Raw genomic sequence first — 23,733 nt, forward strand, 5'->3', positions numbered from 1 at the left:
GGCTGTGTGCGGGTGGTGATGAGCCGGTAGGGGTAATGGTTAGTGACAGGACGTGATGCGCGGCACGATGCGCAGGTGTGCCGTCCTGCTGCTGACACGGTGGCTGCGGTGGCGCCGGCCAATGGTACCGCACCTGCTAGGGAGAGGCCATTAGTGGCGGCTGGCAGACGCCCGCTGCTAAATTAGAGCCCTGCTAATGGAACAGCTGACAGGCTATTCATGGGACCTGATCAGCACGCCTGTGGGGAAAACCTGAGGGGAGCAGGAGGCAAGAAAAAGAGAGATGAGAGACAGAGACAAACAGAGAGAGATGGAGAGCGAGAGAGAGACAGACAGACAGAGAGAGAGAGAGAGAGATGGAGAGATAATGTTTTCCTTTGGCACGGAATCAATGATTGCCAACCCCAGGACATAAAGTGGTGATAAAATGCTCAAACAACTCAAGGATCTGTGTGACCTTGGTAAGCTATTCTATAATATTCTAAAAGCTACAGTAAAGTACTCAACTTAGGAAACTATAGGAAAAAGAACATTTAGTAAAATTCAAATAGGCTTCCTTACAGAATTTATAACCACCAATTGCATCTACACTCTCTGCACCCTTACCTATTATAAAACATCATGTACATAAAATAAATCCAAAATGGAAAGACGTATGAATGTTTTATTGACTTCAAGCCTTCAGATTACATCTGGCTTGAAGGCATGTTGCTAAAACTCTTAGAGAGTGGTGTAGAGTGGCAAGGTTTCCCTATAAGAAAAACATATACCTGGGACATACTTGTAGTTTTTGAGACAGGGTAGATGCGTTAGGCATGGATTCAAGTCCAAGGCAGCTGTCCAACATATTCATCGATGAGTTAGCTGTAGAATTTAATCTACATCTTCTGGACATGTTCTCAATAGTACCGATGATAAATGCCTTCTCTATAAGGATGACACGCTACTAGTTCCATCATCCAAAGAGGGCAGCCAGGAGAATCTTGAAAAGCTATTATCTATAGTAACAACTGGGCATTACCAATTAATACTGACAAAACACAAATGTAGAACACCTGAAAAAGGATCCAAGTTTCAAACCAGAGATAGAGAAGGTAGAGAGAGGGAAAGGGAAGAAAGATAGAGAGAAAAAGAAGAGAAATGGATGGGACGAGAAAGAGAGGAGATAAAAGATGGATGGTGATACATAAAGAGAATGAGGGACATGTATAGAGGGAGGAAGAGAGAGAGAGAGAGAGAAGGCGTCTTTAAGCAAGCCAGGCCTTGAGGTTTGGCCTGGGAGGGAAGGGCTTCTTCCCCCAGGGCTTTAGTTGGGGGAGAAAAAAGGGGATGGGGGATGAAAGAAACAAGTGTTAACAGAGAGAAAGATAAAGAGGGCTACACAGATTAAGACTGTTCACACACAGCCCATCCCCCCACCCTCCACCTCTCTGCTCCTCTCCTCTCCTCGCTTCCTCCACTATATGGTGCGTTTCCAGGCGGAGATAAGCATCACCGTCAGCGCCTTCAAAGTGTGTGTGTGTGTGTGTGTGTCCGTGCAGGCCCATGCATGGCCCATGTGTGTGTGAGAGAGAGGGGAGACACAGATGGATCATACACACAGCTGGACCAGCACAGCCATGCATGGCTCACACAGAAACAGCTTTATGATGATAGCATGGGCTCAGGGAGTGGGTATTAGCACTTGTCATATTGCAATCCCTAACCAGCAAAAGCCCACTCTCCTACTTTCATATGGAAGATCAATGGGTTTGAAGTGAGGCTAGATTACTGTAGCCAAATATAGGACACAAACATATATAGGCGACAAGCACAGTACTTAATGTACGTTATTTCCTGTCTGGGCTAATTTTCTCATTTTTTTACTCATTCACTCACACACACACACACACACACACACACACACACACACAAACACAATAAAAGAACGAGAGCATACCTGTGTGTTGATACGGATAGCCCCAATGGATGGAATTTCAAAGTAGTAACCTTTTGAAAGAAAGAAAAGAAGGAAGAAAGAGAGAGGGGAAAATAACCGTCAGTCAAACACCCTTCTGTTTCTCTGAATTCAACAGTGTTTCCTCTCAGACTTAATCAGACTGACGGCAGTGTGTTGTTACAATCCCGTCCTTGACTGAAACTAATTATTTAAGCAGAAGGTACATTTTCAAGGTTTGTTTGCAGACAAAATGAGAGGGCAGAATTTATCCTGACGAGACAGCTCGAAAATGAAAAAAGGCACTACACTTTATCTCAAAGGTGACTTTAATCTCCCTTATGGAGCACACAGACGTAGTAATATGAAGCGGTATTTTCTTCCAAAACTATATTTGGAGATGATGGATGAGTTCAGCATCAACCTGCTGCCACAGACGAGCGCTCTGGAGCAGTTTAGTGGCACTGCTGTCGCTGCTGCCTAATCTGGCCACATCTCATAGACAGAGACGAGAGGCCCTGTGTGTGTGTGTGTGTGTTGTGTGTGTGTGATGGGAGCCAAACAGCTCTCATTTGCACACACACCTGTCCATAAAAGCCCACACAGCTGTGAGGGCCAAGGGATTCAGGGGGCTTGATTAGCAACACTAATGCACATGTGAAATTGTGTGTGTGTGTGTGTGTGCGTAAATCTGTTGGCATTTGTATGAAATTCTGCTCTGTGGTGAACTTTGTGTCTGACAGAAAAAAAGAGACATGGAGACATTTGTTCGTTGTGTGAGTGCATGCAGGCATCCATGTGAGTGAGGGACAGGAGCTTTGGAGTTCGTAAATACTAGGAACGGCTAGGAATGTACCAATGATGTCTGTCTCTCTCTCTCTCTCTCTCTCTCTATCTCTAGAGAGAGAGAGAGAAAGAGAGTACACACACTTGTTTTAACACACTCCAATATGTTTCTATATATGGAAGTGTAGCTATCACTGAGAATAGATATATACATGTACAAGCACATAGATGTGTGCCTGTCAGTCTATGTTGATCTGTAAGTCTAACTAGCATGATATTGTGTGTGTGTGTGTGTGTGTGTGTGTGTAAGCCTGCGTGTATGTGTGTCTTTGCGCTCTTTTGTCTGTTTGTACGACCCCCCATTGGAGAGTGAAGAGCTGGCAGCGTGTTTTCCTCTGTGTCGGAGGGATGTTGTGTGCACTCTGCTTGCCTGTGATACGGACACAAACAAGACCAAACCCAGAGTGAGAGATCAGCTCCTCAGAGAGAGACAAACCGAGAGAGAGAGAGAGAGAGAGAGAGAGCCACAAAAGAAGAGAGGAGGAGAAAAAAAAAAAAAACACTGAGTGAGCTTCCTCCAGTCTGCCGTCTGTCTCCGCCGTCGCTGCTCTCATTACGCGGGAGAACATGTCGGCTCAGAGCCCCTTAATCCAAACGCCCGCCGCAGCCTTGGCCCAGCCGGAAGGATGTCACGGTTATGGGCGGAAAAAGCCAGGCTCCTCCAGCTAATTAATTAAAACTTGTGGGGAGCCCTCCCTCTTCCCCCCCCCCCCCCCCCAGACTCGCCTCTCTTGAGCACTTGGCACAGCTCGCAATTAACTAATCAGCCGCTCTGAGAGTGACGATCATTAGGCTGAGGCTTAACGAGGGGAGAGGAGGGCGGAAATAATGCAACCAAACAACATACACGCAAGAGATAGACAGAGAGAGACAGACCAAAAGAGAGAGAGAAAACAGCATTTCTATATGTCTACGCCTCTATGTCAGTCTCTCTCGCTCTTTCTCCCTTGCATGGATCTCAGTTCATTCCAGCATTACTAAATTACTACATATTGTTTATTCAGGGAAATTTGACTGAGCCCAAAGAGCTCTTTTGCAGCAAAGCCCTATGACAAACAGTCTAAAGAAAACAGAGTACAAGATACAAAATTGAATCCAAGAAGAATACAATAAAAATGTAAGAACACAGAAGAAAAATGAAAACATAAAACAGGCAAAAGCAAGTTAGTTAATAACAGGAGCACTGTACCGTTAGCCTGGTCCTTACCGTTTCTCTTAGTCATACAGTCTGGAACAAAGTAATAATAATCTGTCTCCGTAATGGGCGGATGCTTATTTCTAGGTTTAAAATCATTGGAGTTCCCTTAACCAATCAGCAACGTTTGGTAATGATGTATGCTGTGCGCCGGAGTTCAGGCTCTTACGCTTCCCACTTCCGCTTCAGGCTCTGCTTCCCATAGACATAATATACATAGACGCCGCATTGGCTGCTGGAAACAAGAAATGCGGCCGCCATCTTGGACCTGTCATACTCCTCATTGCGTTGCAGCAGAAAACACAAGATGACAGCACTGTGCAGCATGTTCCTGCTCAAATCGGCGGACCATACTCGGGGGGGGATTTACTTTTCACAAGTAAGATTTAACATTACCGTACTATTGGTTGTATTTTGTATTTTCGAACAATGTGGCCTGTTTCATAGCTACATGTATGACCTTTGCAGCAAAAAAAAATGCGTGAAAATCTGTTCGGTATTCAGTAAGATATGATTAATTAAGTGTGCTGACAGCTCATTGCACCGGCCAAACAGATTACATTGAGTGGAGTGGATGACCGGTCCAAGATGGCGGCTCCAAATCTCGTCAGCGCTAGTAGGGAGCAGCGGTCGATGCGGCGTCTATGTATATTATGTCTATGCTGCTTCCCACTTCTGCTCTCAGTAGTGAACAGACCGCTGGCTAGTATGTAGGCTACCTGACCGCCAGGGCAGTCTCTTTGTAGTGGATATATCCCTAACTTGCGCCAGCCACAGACTGAGAGTTGTATACCAAAAACGTCATGTCACCGAGATGATATCAGCTCTTGTCACACGCCAGTTTTCCTCTTATCTCTTCTCGCCGCTTATCAGACGATTGTTGTTCTACGTAGCCCGGTGACTTCGTCGGAGCTACGGCGCTTACTTCGTCCTACACAGGCTGTTCAGACTTCACTCTCGGATAAGTTGGATTGTACCAGAGAATGTCTAATAAGGGGAGAACCTTCACTCTCGGAACTCTTCCGGTGTGGTACTGCATCTAGGGGCGCTCGCGGGCGAGTCCAGAATGAATGGAGGTCTATGGAGCTGTACCCCTCAAAATCTACTTTTCTCGGGATATAATTTTTTTTCAAGTACTTTGAATATTGTATTCGAAAGGGGAGACAAAGACAATACACTTGGTTGAGTATTATATTTTTTAAAGTCACTTAATTGTTCTAAAAAGCCTTTCAAACGTGTCTATGACGTCATTCATTAGCATGATCATAGCATAGCATAGCATCAATGCTAGCGTGTTATGGGCAACAACGACCCAACCTGTAAGAAAACGAAAGGACATGACTCCCGGATTATTTTACTTTTGATTGATAATCCATATCCATTTTAAGAAAAAATAAAATAAAATCTGAGGGTTTCAGTTGTTAAATAGGTGAAAACAATAAATGTAGCCATGTAGCTCCATAGGACCCCATGTATTTTGGACTCGCCCGCGATCGCCATCTAGGTGAACTCTGATGAACTGCAGCCAAATTCGGTTTGTATGGGATTAATAGAGAGTGGGGAGGCTCTCCGTAGACGGGCTCTGATTGTACTGACGACCTACGTGTTATTTAACCTGGAGCTTGCTCAGTTAAACTAACAGTTGTTCGGCAAAACGCAGCCTCACCTTGAGCCACGCTCGGTGACTGGCTAACGTTACTGTCCACAAGCACGGTAGCCTCGCCTGGAGCCCAGCTCAGCCACAGGCTAGCCTCTGTCAAACACAAACACGGAGCGGTTTACCTTGAGCCCAGCTCGGTAACCGCTAGTCCCAGTCAAGCATAATCACAGCAGCCTTGCCTTGAGCCCTGCTCGGTAACCGGCTAGCTCACGTCAAGACACACCGCCTCGCCTTGAGCCCTGCTCGGTAGGCTAGCTAGTAGCTAACATTCCATTCCTTAAGTAGGCCTATGCCGCATTGATTTTGTAAAGGTAATTTGAGAGTAGGGGGGAGAATAACGAGCAGCAAAGTAGTGATGCATGTAGTACACTTGTGCGTTTAGGTTTAGTTATCACCATCTGATAAATCAAACTTTTCCCAAAGCCAGTTGAAAGGAGAGCTACAACGTCCTTGGCATTTATAAAATTGACAAGACAAGCCTCTTGCTCCTGCTTTAATTGCGTGATAGCTTCTAGCGTCTCTTCCTCCGTCGCCATTGTTGCTGTGCTGTTGAACTACAAGCTTCGCTGGACTACAAGCAACTCGGCAGGCGACCTCCGCGTCATCACTCAACTGTTCGCTGATTGGCGCGGTCGTACGCGAGCCGCATACTGTGGGTTGGGCCAGACTACGTGCGAGGCTGAAATCAAATTTTGGCCGGAAGTACATAGGATGGAACACCAGGTTACTGTACCGTAGCCATATCATTAAGAAAACACTTAAATTTATCAAAGGCTTAGTTTCAGACTTTCTTGCAGTTTGTTCCATATATAAGGTGCAAAAAAGCTTGAAAGCAGATTTCCCAAAGTCAGATCTCACAAGTGGGCTTTCAAGCGAGATGAGACTCTGTGCCCTGGTACTGTGACACATAGACTTGAATTTCAACAGGAAGCTAAAGTAAGAGGGTTGTTTCCCTGCTAAAGCCTTAAAAACAAAGAGAAAGCAATGTCTATCCCTCCTATCTGATAAGGAAGACCAATCCACATTCTGGTAGTGTGCAATGATCTAAAACCATCACCAGTAATAAAATGTATGGCATTGTGGTATACTGTATCAAGTGGTTTCAGTGCTGAGGTGGAAGCATGCATATACACAACATCGCCATAGTCTAAGACTGATAGTATTGTTGATTGGACTATCAACAGTATATTTTTCTGGGAGAGACATGGCCTAATTCTGTGCACCTAACTTCACTTTCACCTTCTTAGCTAGTTCAACCACATGTGTTTTAAAAAATAGTCTGTCATCCAGCCAGATGCCCAGATATTTATGACTGACTCACTCAATGTTTTCCCCATTAAGTGAGTGAATTTTATGGACATCATGGATGTGTTTTCTTGCTTTAGAAAAGACCATGATTTTATATTTTAGACTCATTCAGGATCAATTTAAGGCTATGCAGGGATCATTGTACACAGTCAAAAGCACATTTAAGATGTGCTACTGCTTGCTCTGCTATACATACTGTGCATACATACAGACATATACTGTAGATGCCTTTGCATTCGCGCTACTCCAGATAAGTCTGTGCATATTATATGGCGTGCATCTGCTGGGAGATGAGCTTCTTCAGTCCTCCCTGGGAACTGAGCGGAGCTGTGGTGAATCGAGGCGTGCAGCATTGCCCAGTGTAAAGTGGGTCACACGGAAGGAGGGATAATTACGAGGGAAGCGCAAGACAGATTGGCAGGATCCTGCTCAGGGCTGGAGTGTGTGGGGGCATAAGGAGAAACAAGGCCCACTGCTGAGAATGCATGTGCCACATCCCAGCACAGGTTAAATCCCGGTGGAGCCCCCACATCACTGCATGGTGATCGCCTATGCGCTGTACAAACCTCTAGTCTCACATGTGTACACACAGTAGGGCTGGGAGCTCGGAGTGATCTTAGTACCAGACTTGAGGACAATCTGAGCTCGTCCACATGCTCAAGGGTAGTGGTGTCTGCACTGGCGTCTGGTATTTGTGCATTGAGCGCTGTTTGGTCTCACAAATATCACTGGTAAGTCCCACTCATCTCCACATTTCAAGTGCTATGTGAAAGGCACTGCAGTGCAAAAATAGTTTAGGAAAACATGGGTGTGCTTTTATATTAGAACAACAAATGAACATACATGCTTTTTTACATGTGTTACTTGTGTGTGACTCTTAAAACTACTTTATTCTTTGCTTTAAGGGTGAGGGTGTTGGAGACACTGACTGTTTATGTTTGTTATGTTTGTTTGTTTTGTTTGTTGTGTGTCCTGTTTTTGTTTTGCACCTTCTTCCCAGCTCTCTGTAGCTCTGCTCAGATCGAGTCTACAACACCTAATCAGACCTGAAGTGAATTCAGTGCTGCTGGCCCAGACAAGGGGGTGATTAAAAGCTCCTGTGCCAGCACCAGAAGAGAGAGAGGCCTCTGGCTTGGAGGCTGCTGGGATTACTGCCTCTTGGCCTGAGATTTCCTTTAGTGCTGTTGTTGTTGTCTTTTGACTGTTGTTTGTAGTCTCAATTTAATGTCTTGGTTGTGCCATGGCCTGCTTATTTCCAAACATTTGTTAGTGAATGGCAAGGTGGTGTTCGGCTCCCCTTTGGCGAGGCTTAAAAAGAACAAACATAATCACACACTAAACACCAGTCCCACAACTTCAATTACCTTTGTTGGCACACGCAATCCACTGCAGTGGGGTGACATCATAGTTGTGCTGGCCAACGGAGAAGGTAAAGACTCTGACCTGCAGGGGTGGGGAGAGGCACTGGATGAGAACATGCTCAAAAAACAAAAAAAAAAAAAAAAAAAAAACACTCAAAAGATAATGGCCCCAGACTGACCTTACGTCCAACAATCAAAACCCACTTCAGCCATGGGCTTAACACACAGACGATCAATGCATCTAGATGCAGTGGTGAGCGCATTTGTATTCAATCTGAATGCAACGAGAGAGGGCCTTACCGTTTTGTTGGGCCAGTTGTACTTCTCAAAGACCTCCTGGGCTCGGTCTTCACCTCCGTCTGTGAACATCATGATCATCTTATTGCAGTTGGCTCTGGGGGAGCCGGTGTCCTGCACAGGGAGAGGAGAGAGAGAGGGGGAGAGAGAGGGCCAAACACAGAGAGAGAGAGAGAGGGGGAGAGGGGGAGAGAGGGCCAAACACAGAGAGAGAGAGAGGCAAACAGATATAAATGAACAATCATGTTGCTATGGAAATAAAAACGGATTTTTGACATGCAAACAAATATGGGCTAGAAATGGATTGATGAGTGTGTGTGTGTGTGTGTGTGTGTGAGAGAGAGAGAGAGAGAGGGGGGAGATTATGTTGATGAGCAGGGAATGATGAGTATGGAACAGGAACTAGATGAGAGGAAGAGAAGGGAAGATGGAATCAGTGATCATAATCACCAGCACTTTTGGAAAACATCTACTTCTGTGTGTGTGTGTGTGTGTGTGTGCATACACTTTCATTAGTGTGTCTGGAGCTCTGATGTCTGTGTGTTTGTGTCTGTGTGCATTAATGTGACAGTGTGTCCAGAAATAACTCCTCAGGTATAATCCTGATGCCATCTCCCTCACTCACTCTCTTTGACAAACACACACACACATGTACACACATGTGTGTGTGTGTCTCCCTCCCTCCCTTCCTCTCTCTCATCATTCACCCATCCTGTCAGATCCAATCTGCTACCCAGAATCCCCCTTTCTGTCGGCCTCTATTTCTCTTCCCAGTGCCATGACGAGACTCTAATAATGCTAAATAATATGGCTGCAATCAGATAAATTAAATCGCACAGACTGTGACTAATCGTCTTTAGTTTTTGTTCGTCAGAACTGGATGATTGGAGGACTGCCAGTGGACATTGCTGGCTAGCCGACAACTACCCTGAAATGGGCTATTCCAGAGACTAGGCTGATTACCATAGGAAACAAGCTGGAATTACTAGAGGACTAGCTGGCTGTTATGGTGTGTCAGCTAGTTATTGAGATAAACCATTTGGTTGGTTATAAGTCTGAACTCTGGGATCAACAATGTTGGAAATGTTACTTTAAAAAAGTAATTAGTTATAGTTACTTGTTCCAAAAAGTAACTGAGTTAGTAACTGAAATACTCTATGGTAAGAGTAACTTGTTACCAGGGAAAGTAACTATTTGCGTAACTGTTGTTAAAAGTTGCTATATGTCAAAGAATTTGGATTTTTTGAGCAGTTTTGAGCAGCCAGTTGAAATCAGTAGAACAGACAGGTGTTTGTAGGCTACATAACTTTCGATATTTATTAAATAGATAGATAGATAGATACTTTATTGATCCCCAAGGGGAAATTCAAGATATTGCACATCGCCAGACCTACGGTTGACTTCAGCCTGTGTCATATGTTTTTGTTGTGAGGCAGAAAGATCTAGCTTTTGCTGCTTGGAGGACTTTGCTCCGAGTCCTTCTTTGCTAGTGGATGGCGAGCTATCATCTGTGGTGGAGGTATCGGTGTTTTTGGCCATTAGCTTTAGATGCCTGTGTGAGATGCTTCATTAAAGAGTTTCTTACAACGGATGTCAACAAAGTCTTCGCTCCTGGACATAATGTACACATTACATGCACGTTCTTGCCTTGATGAATTTGAAGTAGTGCTTATATCTCCACCTTGAAAATGCCAACTTTTCGGATTGCTCCTGACCTCTGCTGTTTCGTCGAATCTCTATTTAAGCTGTTGCGTGTGTGTGTGGCACGTGTGCTAGCAAGTGTGTAAAAACACTGGCTCTGATTGGCTATCATGAAACATGACACTGCCTTAGCCAATCATAATCGCTTACGTCGTTATTAACCCACCTCCTCACTAGCTGTGAGCCAGGGTGCGTTCGGATTACAGTTTATTCAATCATTGCATAGTAACGCACAGTATTTAACGTCCAGTATTGTTAACGGCGTTGTAACGACGGGAAAAGTAATTAGTTAGATTACCCCGTTAGTTAAAAAATAACGTCGTTACCTAACGCCGTTCTTTTAAACGGCGTTATTCCAAACACTGGGGATCAGCCACTGACATCACTGTTTAGTGGGCTAGATAGAATGTACATTATATCGGTGGGTAAGCAAACTGCATATTAAGGACACATTCCTTAACTATCACTTAGCTTTTAGTTGGCTGGTTGCAGTACAATACATAACATTTCTTCTGGCTTTCACTGAGGTTATAGGGATTACTGAATGATGGGGTAGACTGTCTGCTGGGTTTGGCTGCATAGTAGTTGTTAATGTGGGTAGTTGTGCTTAGCAGGCATATGGGCACATGTCTGCTAACACCAGCAGCTTTAATAAAGTGATATCACTTCATCGGTCAGTGTCTGGGTCTTACTCATCAATCAGCACATCAGGGCTCATTAGAGGGGACAATCAACCAAACATGCACACACACACACACATACACACGCACACACACACAGATAAGACATTTCCATACATGCAGAGTGCATCCAGCTTAAAGGAACAGTGATCCACGTTTCAGCACCCTGGACAGCAGCTATCCCACTCTTTTTCCTCCAACCCAAAGGAAGCCCACCCTCTGCTCCAGCACCAGAGACAGCTATCACCATGTTCACACTTTTCAGGGAAGACCAGCCCTCTTACATGGCTCCTCAACACTAATCCTATATTCATAAACCACTTCCAGGACTGCATTACTCAGTTTTCCTGTCATAATCTTTGCCCCTTTGCCTTTCCTGATCTAGAGACCGACCGATCTATCGGCCAGCCGATTTAATCGGCCGATTTTTGCTATTTTTTAATCAATCGGCATCGGCCGATTTTCTTATTTGGCCGCGCTGATTTTAAGTCAGGCACATCTACGGGCAGCTACTTCTTTGAAAATCTTTGGTTTCAAGAAGGAGCAAGACTGTCTACAGGTAAAGCATCAATTTTTACATTCCAGTGTCCCAAAGTCGTATATTTTCTCTTATGGTTGTAATCTGTGATGTTGCTTCATTTACCGAAAGTGCGTTGGGAATGCGCCGGCAAGCCCCCTCAATGCTGGACCCCATTTCTCGAAAGCATTGTTGCTAACCAGTTAGCAAATTAGTAGGTTGCCTATGGGAAATTGCATTGCAACCAAGTAAGTTGCTAACTTAGTTAGCAACGACACTGTCGAGAAACACACCCCTGGTGACCAGCGTGATGTTTCGATCTAAACTATAGTAACGGACAATCTAAGTGAAAATTTAACAAAAAGAGGACTCAAATCTAACATGTGAACGCTTTATAACACGGTCATCCCATGTCCATTCGTTTTCAACTGCATCGGAGTTGAAGAAGAAATGAAAGTTGCTTAGCGTTGTGGCTACGAGTTCGTTGGGAATGCGCCGACTATAGGGAGGGAAAGTAATCTCATCGCCATCTAGTGGTTGTGTTCCTAGAGTTTAGCAGTGTGGATGGGATTTTTTTTTTAGAAAAAATATATCTCGGTGCACATTGGGATCTTAATTTAATGCCTTCCATATGTTAGGCACTGGGGTCACCTCTATTGCTTCAAGTGGTCATACCTTATTTTTAGGATCAGTTGAATTGTTTTGAGTTTTTGTCGTAACACTGTGATAAGGAACTACAGCTGCATGTGACGTCACAGGTTTGGGAGCTTAATCTCTAACTGATCAATACGGCAATTTGCTTAACTGGCTTAACATATTTTTGTAATAACGGAACGTGATGTAAACCGCGTGGTGATAACCTTTATGTCTGGATAACTGGTGTTGTGCTTCTACTCACATGAAGAGCTGGCAAAGTGTTAAGTGTCAATGCTAACCAGGCTAATAAACAAACCATGCTACCGTGAGTAACGTCGAAGGGTAAAGTCACGTGACTTCTTTTGTAGTTCGTTTATGAAACAAAAGGAGCAATTTCGATTTTTTAAAATAAGGCAAAATAGGGTCTGACATTTTCACAGTTAGAAGATTATCACTGTATAGACACTGAAAAATATTTTTGGTGGATAACATTGCTGATTTGGCTTCACAATATTTTTTTTTTAATAGGTCTATGGGACTTAACATTGGAGCTGCTCTTCGATAGGAACGCAACCACTTGGGGCGCTGGTTTTCACTTTCCCTCCCTATGCAATCTAAGTGAAATGATTGAGGAAAAAGAGGACTCACAAATAACAAGTGAACGTTTGAAAACATTGTCATCCCGTGTCAATTTGTTTTTGCGATGTATACATGTTTGATTTGATGCATGCTCACAGCATGCTGGGAGACGGAGTTTTATATTGTTGAAACCTAGGTCTGTGGTAAGGCATGGAAGTTCCACGATAAAACTGTATAACCTGTACATGTAAACATGTAAACATGTATTTTGCCGTTTTGAAGTAACTATCTGAAGTTGTCACATCATGGAAGTCTTCTTGCACTCTGTTAAACATATTAAAATGAATAATTAATAGACTAACAGACTGCAAGAAGTCATACATTTGTTAATTCTTGTTATTATGAATCGATGAGAAGGCCCCTACAGTCATTTTTATATAATAGCCTACATAATATTTCTACTATATACATAAATATATAGTGTATATATACAAAATATGTTCTTTATCATATGTTAATTTTTTAATGTTAAATTTTCAATAAATCGTGTGAAGTTTACAAGTATTGTGCCTCCTCTTACTAGTATGATTTTTAGCATGCCAATTAAGGATAATACGATAGCATATCGGCCCTAAAAATCGGCCCAAAAAATTGGCAGGTCACATCGGCCATCGGCTGACTCCGACCGCTAAAAATCGGTTTCGGCATCGGCTTTAGAAAAACCCAAATCGGTCGGTCTCTATCCTGATCTATTTTAAAATATTTCAGACAACCTGAGGTACTGTGTATATACCATAAGTATAAAAGGTTGTAATCTGAATGTCTAAAATTGGAGATTAATTTGGACTATATTTTGCCTCATTATCTTCATCCACCCCTATTTATTTCCAGACCCCATACTCTAAAGGGGGTCAGGAGAGAAGGCTGAGCTCTGACCTCGGGTACCAGCTGGGGTGTGTCCACCTCCACTGAGTGTTTAATTGCACTTTGAGTGTGGTGGACACCGAGAGAGAGATGCAACATTGCATATTCTGACCTCTGAAGAGTCCGAGCTGAACAAATACCTGTGTGTGTGTGTGTGTGTGTGTCGCCCACTTTAATTTGACACACACACTGCCATTCAAATGAGACTGCACCACACACAGCTCAGCATAAAGAGATGGTTCGCCAGACACCTTCCACTGTTCGAATACTGGTGGCAAACTAGCCTCTTGTAAAATGTAACCTGCTGCCATGGAATGACATATTATATCACAACACAGACACAACAAAGCAGTTATGCTGCTATGGTTCAAAGCCATTAAAGGGACATAAAAACCAGCACAGTGTCACTGTCATGTCCTAAATGATCTACTAAGCGCATACCAACATGCCTGCAGGCTCCTGGGTGTGGAACTTACGTTGAGGAGCAGCTCGAAGGCGAACTGGAAGCCGGACTTGTAGACCGTGGTACCCTTGGCCTGCATGTGGGCGATGGCCTGCTTGAAGATCTTCTTATTGCGCATGTTGGCCTGGACCAGGTTGGACCTAAAGCAGGGTACCACCGGCTCAGCTTTCTCATTGAACTGCAACACACAAAAGGGTAATTTTCACTTCAAATGAATGTGCACGAAAAAACCCATGAAACCCTGGGATAAGGCTTTTAAAACAATATCAGGACTAATCCATCTGCTAACAGCCTCTTCTCCAGATTCTGTCAGTACAGCAGCACAGACATGGAGAGTACTGGGTGCCATCGGATCCACAGACACAACCAGACTCTGGCCCACACATGGTTCTGATGTGGTCCAGTGTCTACAGCCTCCTTCATTAGCATTCTACTCACACACTCACAGCTGGGCCAGAGCACCCGAGCAGAGCCACAGGGCAGCAGAATATAAACGTGTGGGAGTCTAGCTCTCTCCAGCGTCCAGTGGCTGTGGCTGATTCACCACGGGCGCTCTGCTGGCCCAGCGTTCTACATGGAAATGAGTGGGCAGAGTGGCCATTTCAAGTGGACCTCATCAAAGGCTAAAAAACACATTCAGAACTTCCACCATACTGACCCCATAGGAATCTCGTAGTATTACAATTAGTATTAATAGAACAAAATACCCTATAATCTTGAATAGTATAGATTTTATAGGAATCTTATAGTATTGGGACATCCTATAGAAGTACTGTAAGACTACTATAGAAACACTATCGAGGGTAACAATATTATAGAGGTATTGCAGAACATCAGCACCATCAACATAATATAAACTACCACAGAACTACTATAGAAATCTTGCAGTATTACTATAGTTCTTTTTCGTCAGGGGTACTACAAATGTTCAACTCCTACACTGCCCCTAAGCTTGGAATTATTACTAGCAACGTTATCTTTAGCTGGCCATTAAGAACCATATCATTAGTGGACAATGTGTGTTTACGGTGCAGAGGTCTTGCCATTTATTCCAGCTAATTTCCTCCACAGCAATCCACATGTGTGGTCCCTGCTGATTAACCCATATGTTAGAGTTGTTAGCACCTTGGGCTAGCAGCTGCGCTTACACAGATCATGGAGCTGCAACAGCATGTTGCTTTGCCTCAGGTAAAATGAGGAGGGCAAATGCTGTTGATGATAGACTGCCAACACAAGTCCTCTAAAGCCCATTACATTAGGTGGTCCTGTAACATACACTGTGGATGGGGTTTGATATCTGTACCAAGTAATACACAGTAATCTCCTGTTGCACCCCATGCCATTCAACACTGTTGGAGAGAGACTCACATAGATATGCATGGGCTTGCACGGACACACACACACACGCACGCAGCACACACACACACACACACACACACACACACACACACACACACACAGGTATACAGATACCTGCTGGCTCAGGTGTGATTGCAACTGATGCAATGCAAGGGCAGTTTTGGCAATGCTTACTTTGCGGATCTGTGTGTGTGTTTGTGTTTGTGTTTGTGTATGTGTGTGTGTGTGTGTGTGTGTTTGTGTGTGTCTGTGTGCGGGTGCATGTTTACATGAGCCAGCTGCAAGCCCCCAAGTGGTACTGTTGCAGTAGACCTCGTTGATTACAGTGCTCTGTGCAAAGAACAGGTGCAGGTAAAATGGCAAAGCCCCACTATCACAGGCAAAGCACCAGAAAATATGCTGTTTGTGTGCTCACATTTGTGTGGCAGAATATATTTGTGTGTATGTGTGTGTGTGTGTGTGTGTGTGTGTGTGTGCACACGTGCTTTAATGTGCCTCCAAGAGTGTAAGAGTGAGTGGCTTCTGCACTTGTAATAAGTGTACGACCGACTGCTGTAGAACTGCAATATCACCATCTTAATGGTCTTTACTCTTGAAGGTCAACTCTTGCATCAGTTGACATTTTGAAGGGGTTGGCAGGTCAGATGTAGTTAAAATATTTAGCCTGTAAAATGCTGACATTTGTGTTTGTGAAGGTTTCTATTCATAGAGGTGAACAAAACTGAAATCTATATGGAAATGTGTGCATTCTCGTGCACAAAGAAACACACACACACACACACTATTTGAGGCATTTTTAAAAACCTTACCCCAGCTCCATAGTCTGAGGCTGCCTTTATAATAAGTGAGAAATCAGCGGCATTCTCTCCCAGATTACTGTGCTCATTTTATGCTCTTAGACGTGGGATTTAGGGGAATACACTCACTAAGAGCAGTGGATTAGCGGGGATTACTGATGTGGGCCTACAAACACTGCAGTCCCATTTCCCTCTCTCTCTCTGTGTGTGTGTGTTTGTGTGGAGTCAGGCTCATTCCCCTGAGAGCAATATACATTGCCTATATAATTGTATGTCACATGTAGCGACTGAGGCTAAGGCAAAGCAACAGGCAGGAGAAGAGAGCAGGGGACAGAGAGTTAGAGAGAGAGAGAGAGAAAGAGAGAGAATAAAGAGAGGAATAACAGAGATAGGAAGACAGGGAGGAAAAGAAAAAGAGCGATAGGATGACAAGATGAAATGAAATGAGATTTATCGTGGCTGGCAGGAGCCATCCCTCTTGATCTTGCTCATGCGCACACAGACACATATATGCACACACACACACACACACACACACACACACACACGCACACAAAAACTGACTAAGTGGGGTAGAGAAAGAAAGAATATGAATACACAAACATGCTTATTCTTGTTGATACACACACACTCCGACACATTTGCACAGACACACAGTTGCAATCTTCATTCACACTTATGTGGGTTGACAAGGCGGAGGGTGTGATTGTGTGTGAATGTGAGTGTGCCAACGTGACAGTCCCTGGGCCAGAATGTCCATGTGTGTGTGTCTGTGCGTGTGTGTGTCACATGAATAGGAGAAAGCGCTGGCTCGCCTCTGATTGACAGTGGGCAGTGTGACCTGACAGCGATGCCATCAAGGCAACCTGGACCGAGGTGCCTCTAGCATTCCGAGAGCAAAAATTTGCCAGTGGTCAACCGCCTTTAGACAAACCAGTATTGAAAAGGTATCTGGGGATGGAGCCATTGTGCTTCTCATAGCTTTTTTCTTCTTTCTGTCGTTGTGCAAGTGTTGCTTCAGGACTGACCTGTTCTGCCTTTTCTAATGCACTTGTACAGAGATGGACAGCTAAACTGACAGCAGCACTCACCCAGGTAAGTGTCCCTGAGAAAGGGTATTTATAAATATACACCATGACATTTAATTTTAATAGTTTCTTATTTTACTGGGGCATGCACCGAAAACAATAACCCCAAAGCACAAAAGATTGTTAACTTGTTTCCACACAGTAGACCATGAAGCCTTCCAGCAGACACTCTTATCCAGCCCAATGGCCACAGCTGGGGCCTCTCTCCATCCACTCTCACTGTGCCCTTTACTACAATGAGAACCCAGGTCCCACCATGAGATGAACACGTCAACTTTTTTGAAAATGCTGCTTACTTGCCGTCTACCCCAGAGATAGAAAAGAGAATACATACTCTTGTCTTCCCTGTGTGTGCAATAACACAGTCTGAGGTTTTTAGCCTAACTTACAGTAGCATAACTTACAGTAGTATGGAAGTGGGTTAGACCAGTTAGCCTATAGCTCTAACAGCAAATAAGCTAAGTTCCCAAAAGGTTGGCGTGTTCCTTTAAGGGAGGTGACTGTTTGTGACCCCTGGGTGTTGAACTCTTGATACCAGTATGCTGGCTGGGTATTGAGGCATTGAAACCTTGACTGTTATTAGTATTTTGTTCCTGTTAAGCTGTAAGAACACTGTGTGTAGCGTTCAATTAAAGTAGAGTGACTACTGATTTATGCTTTACACACATATTTCTAGGCTCCATGGAAACTGGGGTACATGGAATATTGAGCTTCATCATCCAATCAGAGCATATTCATTGTCAGTCACTCTCGTACTTATTCTCAAATCAGAGCTTAGCTGTAAAAGCTTTCAAGGTTAACTTCAATCATGACACATTTAAAACAGATGGAGATGAAACGGGATTAATATCTCAAATTCTTTCATTTGTTTGTGCTGTTCTTCCCACTTTGTGATTTCTAATATTGATGTGCCGGCGCAGGCACACTGCCAGTGTGTTCCTGGTGTGCGGCCGTTTCTATTTCCATATTTTGAGCTTTGCTGTCCTATCCCTGAAAACCCCACTTAAACCCCATTAAATATTGACATGACCTCTTTAAAAAAGCTGTGAGCACACTGGTAGATGAGGCAACAGCAGATGCAAAATGGAGTTGCTGTGTCTTCTTCTTTCTCGGCAATATAAAATCCAAACTTACACAAGAACAGATAAAGCTACTGGTAAAGCAAACACCTCAAGGATGTATGTGTGTGTGTGTGTGTAAATTAACATGAAGCTGAAGCAATTACTCACCCGTGCTACATTGACATAGTCGTCATCAGACAGGGTGTCCAGCATCTCGACCACAGACATCTTCATCAGCTTCAGTGTCAGGCCACTCACACTGCCACTCCTGCAAACACACACATACGCTAAGGTCTGTAAGTGTGTGAGTATGTGTGAATGTATGTGAGTGTGAGTGTGAATGTGTGTGTCTGTGTGTGTGAGTGTGTGACCAACCACTGGTCAACCAAAATCTTCTCAACACCTAAATAATAAATTCAGAAATAATGTGTTAAGTATGCTTAATGAACATACATTAAACTGACCTGTGACATTTTTCACAAATATAGGGAGTAACCATCAAGGCACAAAACAAAACCAGCACACCAACATGCACTTGGCCTCTTTAATTCACGTCACTGAAAGCCAATCCTCAAGGTCACCCATGAGCCTGGTGTGGTGGTGCTGGTGGATAAGATCAGCAGACTCCGGTGCAGGAGCTGGAGCAGGAGCAGGGGCTGGGCTGGGCTGGGCTTGTGATAAGGCTGCCCGGGCTCCTCTGTCTCTTAAGCGGCTTTGGGGCTCTCGGGGGCTCAGGAGCAGACAGAGGCCCCCTCAGGCCTGTGTCACCGAGCTCATCTGCGGCAAGGTGCGCTCATGGCTCCTGCAGGTGTCACAGGGGTGACGTGGAAGTGGTCTAGGGCTGACTGACTCCAGATCAGAGATGCTCAAACATCCACCCCTGACTGTCTGGGTGATCAGGGGCTTGAAGGCCTTCCATATATCGCTTTTCCACCAATGTGAACCAAGTCCTGGTGATAGGTTGGTGCCTGTGCCAGTTTGGTGTTGATTCTACATGCCAACTTTTGAAGAACCAGCTTACTTTTCTATTGACTGATCGCCAAAGAAGAGCCGAGTCGAGAAGTCACTGCATATGTCTTTACGCATCTCCATTGTCCTAGCAACATGTCCGTAAGCAGCCAACCATAACAACAACAACGGAGGACTACATATAGTGTTGCATTTCAAAGATGCGCCTGTAAAGCTATTAGTGATCAGAAGAGGTCATCTCTGCTAAAGGCACTGGCCACCTGATTCAGTTCTCCTAGGCCTGTAGATGACCCTGAGCACCTGAAGGACAGGTGAGTTAGATAAGGGCTGCAAGTTAGAAGACGAAAGATGTGCACCGTAGGTCAACATAATTTTGTGTCGGAACCTCTAAATGATAACCACGAAACCTTAGCTGACCCAGATGCTCCCCACCCGCCTCTTCTGCCTGAGCCGAGTCCACCACCGTGGCATGGTGTCTGACACGAGTCTGTCCGTGCACACCTAGACAGGTGGCATGCAGACATGTGCCAATAGGTGGCACTAATGCTACAGCAATGACACCTTAGACTGACAGGAACACAGTAAATGACACCGAGTGCATTCGGAATATCAAAATATATATTTTGTGTGTGCGTGCGTGCGTGCGTGCGTGCGCGCGCGTGTATGCTAAAGAGAATTCATGTATGTGCGTGTGTGTTCATGGGGGACTGTTCTTGTATTTGAGTGGTATGATATACTCACACATCGACAATGATGACCATGTCCTTGGGAGACGAGGCTCCTTGGATGTACCTGTGAGGAGACAGACAGGCATGATTACGGACCAATTACAGACTCGAGTGGTGGTAAAACCCCGGCTCCGTTGCTTCGCACCGCACCACGCCGCGCGCGTGGCTGAGGCTCCGCGGGCAAACGCCCTCGCTGCCGTGACCTCGGTCGGGGGTTTTGTGACGGCTTTTTCTCTAAGCTATCATCAGAGAGGACACGGGGCACCTGAATAGAACTATTACAGCGGCACTCGCACTCCACTGAGATTAGGAGGTGATTAAACTTGACATCCAAGGACAAGAGAGTGGCAGCCAGGGCTTAGCTAATGTACACGGCACACTGAAAGGAAGCTCTGTGGAGTCCATGGCGGACCGATGGGGAGAACAGCAGAGACGGACGTCTAAGAGAGGATTATTAACCCCCATTGCAGACTTGCAGTGTGACATATACCGTCATTTTCCAACTATTAGCCGCGATTTATTGATTTTGCAAACAAATTTCAGCTATGAGGTTAAAGGTTGTATCAGCGAATTCAGGCACAAAAAAGGCCCAAACATAAATGATCACATTCATCTAATCTTTCCTAACGATCCACTAGCTGCCTGCCCCATAAGCAGGCCGTCAAAAAACTGCGTCTCTGTAGGCAACCTAGGCTCCGAGATCTGTACACAAAAATAATAGCTACCAACAGGGGTTGGCAACCACTCAAAAGCAAAATAAAGTGTTTCAACCAATAACCAACGAGATGCGCGTTTAGGAGAGTTTCAATTGCATGGGAGGGAGGGGGAGTGAGTAGCGAGCTAGCTCTCTGTTTTGTTTGAACATCAAAAGTGACGTATCCCCGCTATCGCTGATACAACCTTTAATACACAGGGGCAGTTAATATGGTATTAATATGGTTTTGATTAAACTTGCATAAAACACTGTCCTGTGGCTTATACACAATGCGGCTAATAGAAAGAAAATTACTGTACTCAGTAAAGTAAGTAAACACACCTGGCTCCAACGGAAACAGAGAGCCTTTCGTGCACGTAGCCTATTGAAGAGCCATGATGACCCAATACATTTTTCTTCAAACAACACTTTTCACTACATTGGCATTCTTCTGATTCTGGGAAACTGCACTCTCGAAACTTGAATACAATTCCAACGACTACCTCTGAGCTTGTTTCTCAGAAATGGCTTTCTTGCAAAACATTCATATTCACCCAAGGAGTTAAGACTACTTTTTCAGTCACGACTTCTGGAATAATGTCAGCATGCGCCATGTTTACAATGGTTTGGCAGATTCAGTTAAATTCACTTTCAGACCTTTTATCTCGGCAGGAGAGTGAGTGTGTGTGTGTGTCTGAGTGTGAGTGGGTGTGTATGTGATTATGTGTGTGTGTGTGTGTGTGTGTGTGTTTGTATGTATGTGTATGTGTGTGTATGTGTGTGTGTGTGTGTGTGTGTGTGTGTATGTGTGTGTGTGTGTGTGTCTGTGCGTTATGCATGTGGCCCTAGAGTTCTGGCTAGGTGAGGTGGCTGACGTGGCTGTCTGTCTGCCTCCGCCTGAAGGGGCTCCCAGGCACCTCAGACTGACTGGCTTGCGACCAGATCGGTCTGGAGTTCAGATAAATCCGCTGAGGGCTGCCGGCCGCTGCCACCGAGACAACCACTGACAGGAGGGAAGGAGAAAAGAGGGATGGAGAGATGGAGAAAGTGAGGGATAGAGAGATAAAGAGATGGGAGAGGGAGGAGGCCAGGGCTCAAGGCTGAAGTCCCTGCGAGCCCCACTGTTTCATGTCGCTAATCAAACTGACCCCACCCTCATTAAGACCTTGAAGCTGACCAAACTCTGGCTGCCCATCTGAGGCCTTACAAGATCACCTTGTCTGGTCACTCAGTCAGTTGCTACCTCTGATTTTGAATCTGCTGTGGTATTTAGGATCCATCTCAGTAAAAATGTGAAGAAAAAAAGCCAATGTGTGTGTGTGTGTGTGCGTAGGAGAGTGAAAGTGTGCCTAAAAGTGTGTGTGTGTGTGTATGTGTGTGTGTGTCCGTGTATTTGTGTGTGTTTGATGCATGGTGTGAGAAAACAGCAACAAAACACCCGAGTCTGTGCGCCGCTGATACAGGCTGACATTAAACATGGACACACACTCATTCATACAAACGCAAACACACACACACACACACACACACACCCAGGCACACACACAAAACAAAAACACAAACACCGTTCCAGTAGCAATTAAAAAGGCATTACGTCCCACTGCCCCTGTGTAATCTGAGGGGAGATTGATGGCCATCGCGCACTCCTTCAAGCTCCTGGCTCCAGCTCTGAGATCGCACCGCTCGGCCTTGTGGGTACCTGGCAGCGGCAGAGCCAGCACGGCTGCCGGTGTGCCTTTTGTGTGAGTGTGTGTGTGTGTGTGTGTGTGTGTGTGTGTGTGTGTTTAGAAGACTGTTGGTAAATGCTGCCACGTTGTTGTTGTTTTATGTGCTGGGGGCTGACCAATCATTGGGGACGTCTTCCTGTGGTGATGATGATTGGTCGGGCTGGCTGGCTGGGCCTGGCTTTGGCTGGGGAAGACTGGAGCCCATGGGGGCCAATCCAGCGGCTTTGTGAAGCAGGGCCAAGCACCACAGAGAGGGGCCACTGCAGAGAGGCAGTGTGTGTGTGTATGTGTGTGTGTGTGTGTGTGTGTATGTGTGTGTGTGTGTGTGTGTGTGTGTGTGTATGTGTGTGTGTGTGTATGTATTGTGTGCATTGGTGTGTATGTGTGTGTTTTGTGTTCATGTGTTCGTGGATATGTTTTAACATTTATGTGTATTTGTTTCTAGTAGTGTTATCAATGTGTGAGTGTGGGCCTGGCTTTACTGGCTGTGCCAGGCTGTGTGTGCACGTGCATTCGTGTGTGTGTGTGTGTGTGTGTGTGTGTGTGTGTGTATGTGTGTGTTCTGACTGAGTGCTCTCTCCACACTGTTTCCTGAGGCGAGCCAGCTGCTGGCACACGACACTCCAACCTGCACCGTGACCTTTCACCCCGTCCCTCAGTGGCTGTTCCAGGCAGCCAATCATGGCAGGGGGCATATGTGGGAGGATGTGTGTGTGTGTGTGTGTGTGTGTGTGTGTGTGTGTGTGTGTGTGTGTGTGTGTGGGGGGGGTATACTGCATTCTCTCCCTCGCTCGCAGACAGAAGCCAAGAGGGGGAAATGGATGGGTGGAAGACTGATGACAGCTCACCGAGCACAGAGGGCAGCAGGAGAGAGCTGGCTCTGGCCACTCAGTGAGCATGCCCACTCAACACTCAGAGTGGACAGAAAGAGAGAGAGAAGGAGGGAGAGAGAGAGAGAAAGGTGGTGAAAGTCAGTATGAGAGAGGTGAATATGAGGTGTGTGTGTTAGAGAGAGAGAGAGTCTTTGTGATTCAAGTGTGTGAATCTAGTCTGTGACTATGTATGTGTGTGTGTGTGTTACAGTGACTGCATGTGAGTGTAGAGAGTGAGTGTAGTGTGTGTGAATAGTGTAATATATATATGTGTGTGTGTGGGGGGGCAATCATCTTTAATAACACTGGCGACAACACATCAAAGGTATGGACAC

General features: G+C 45.1%; 1 protein-coding gene across 3 annotated transcripts in view; it reads right to left on the reverse strand.

The window, feature by feature from the left end:
- Positions 1-23,733, reverse strand: part of cacna2d2a (calcium channel, voltage-dependent, alpha 2/delta subunit 2a) — a 207,768-nt gene that overhangs the window by 25,448 nt on the left and 158,587 nt on the right. For all 3 annotated transcript variants that reach the window (XM_048254053.1, XM_048254052.1, XM_048254051.1), the window contains 6 exons: positions 20,119-20,169; positions 18,577-18,676; positions 14,117-14,281; positions 8,607-8,717; positions 8,310-8,388; positions 1,940-1,989 (listed from right to left, as the gene is read on the reverse strand). In XM_048254053.1, the coding sequence (XP_048110010.1) occupies positions 1,940-1,989; positions 8,310-8,388; positions 8,607-8,717; positions 14,117-14,281; positions 18,577-18,676; positions 20,119-20,169 (556 nt within the window). The remainder of the gene's footprint in view (positions 1-1,939; positions 1,990-8,309; positions 8,389-8,606; positions 8,718-14,116; positions 14,282-18,576; positions 18,677-20,118; positions 20,170-23,733) is intronic.

This window comes from Alosa alosa, chromosome 10, assembly GCF_017589495.1.
Source record: "Alosa alosa isolate M-15738 ecotype Scorff River chromosome 10, AALO_Geno_1.1, whole genome shotgun sequence".
NCBI lineage: Eukaryota > Metazoa > Chordata > Actinopteri > Clupeiformes > Clupeidae > Alosa > Alosa alosa.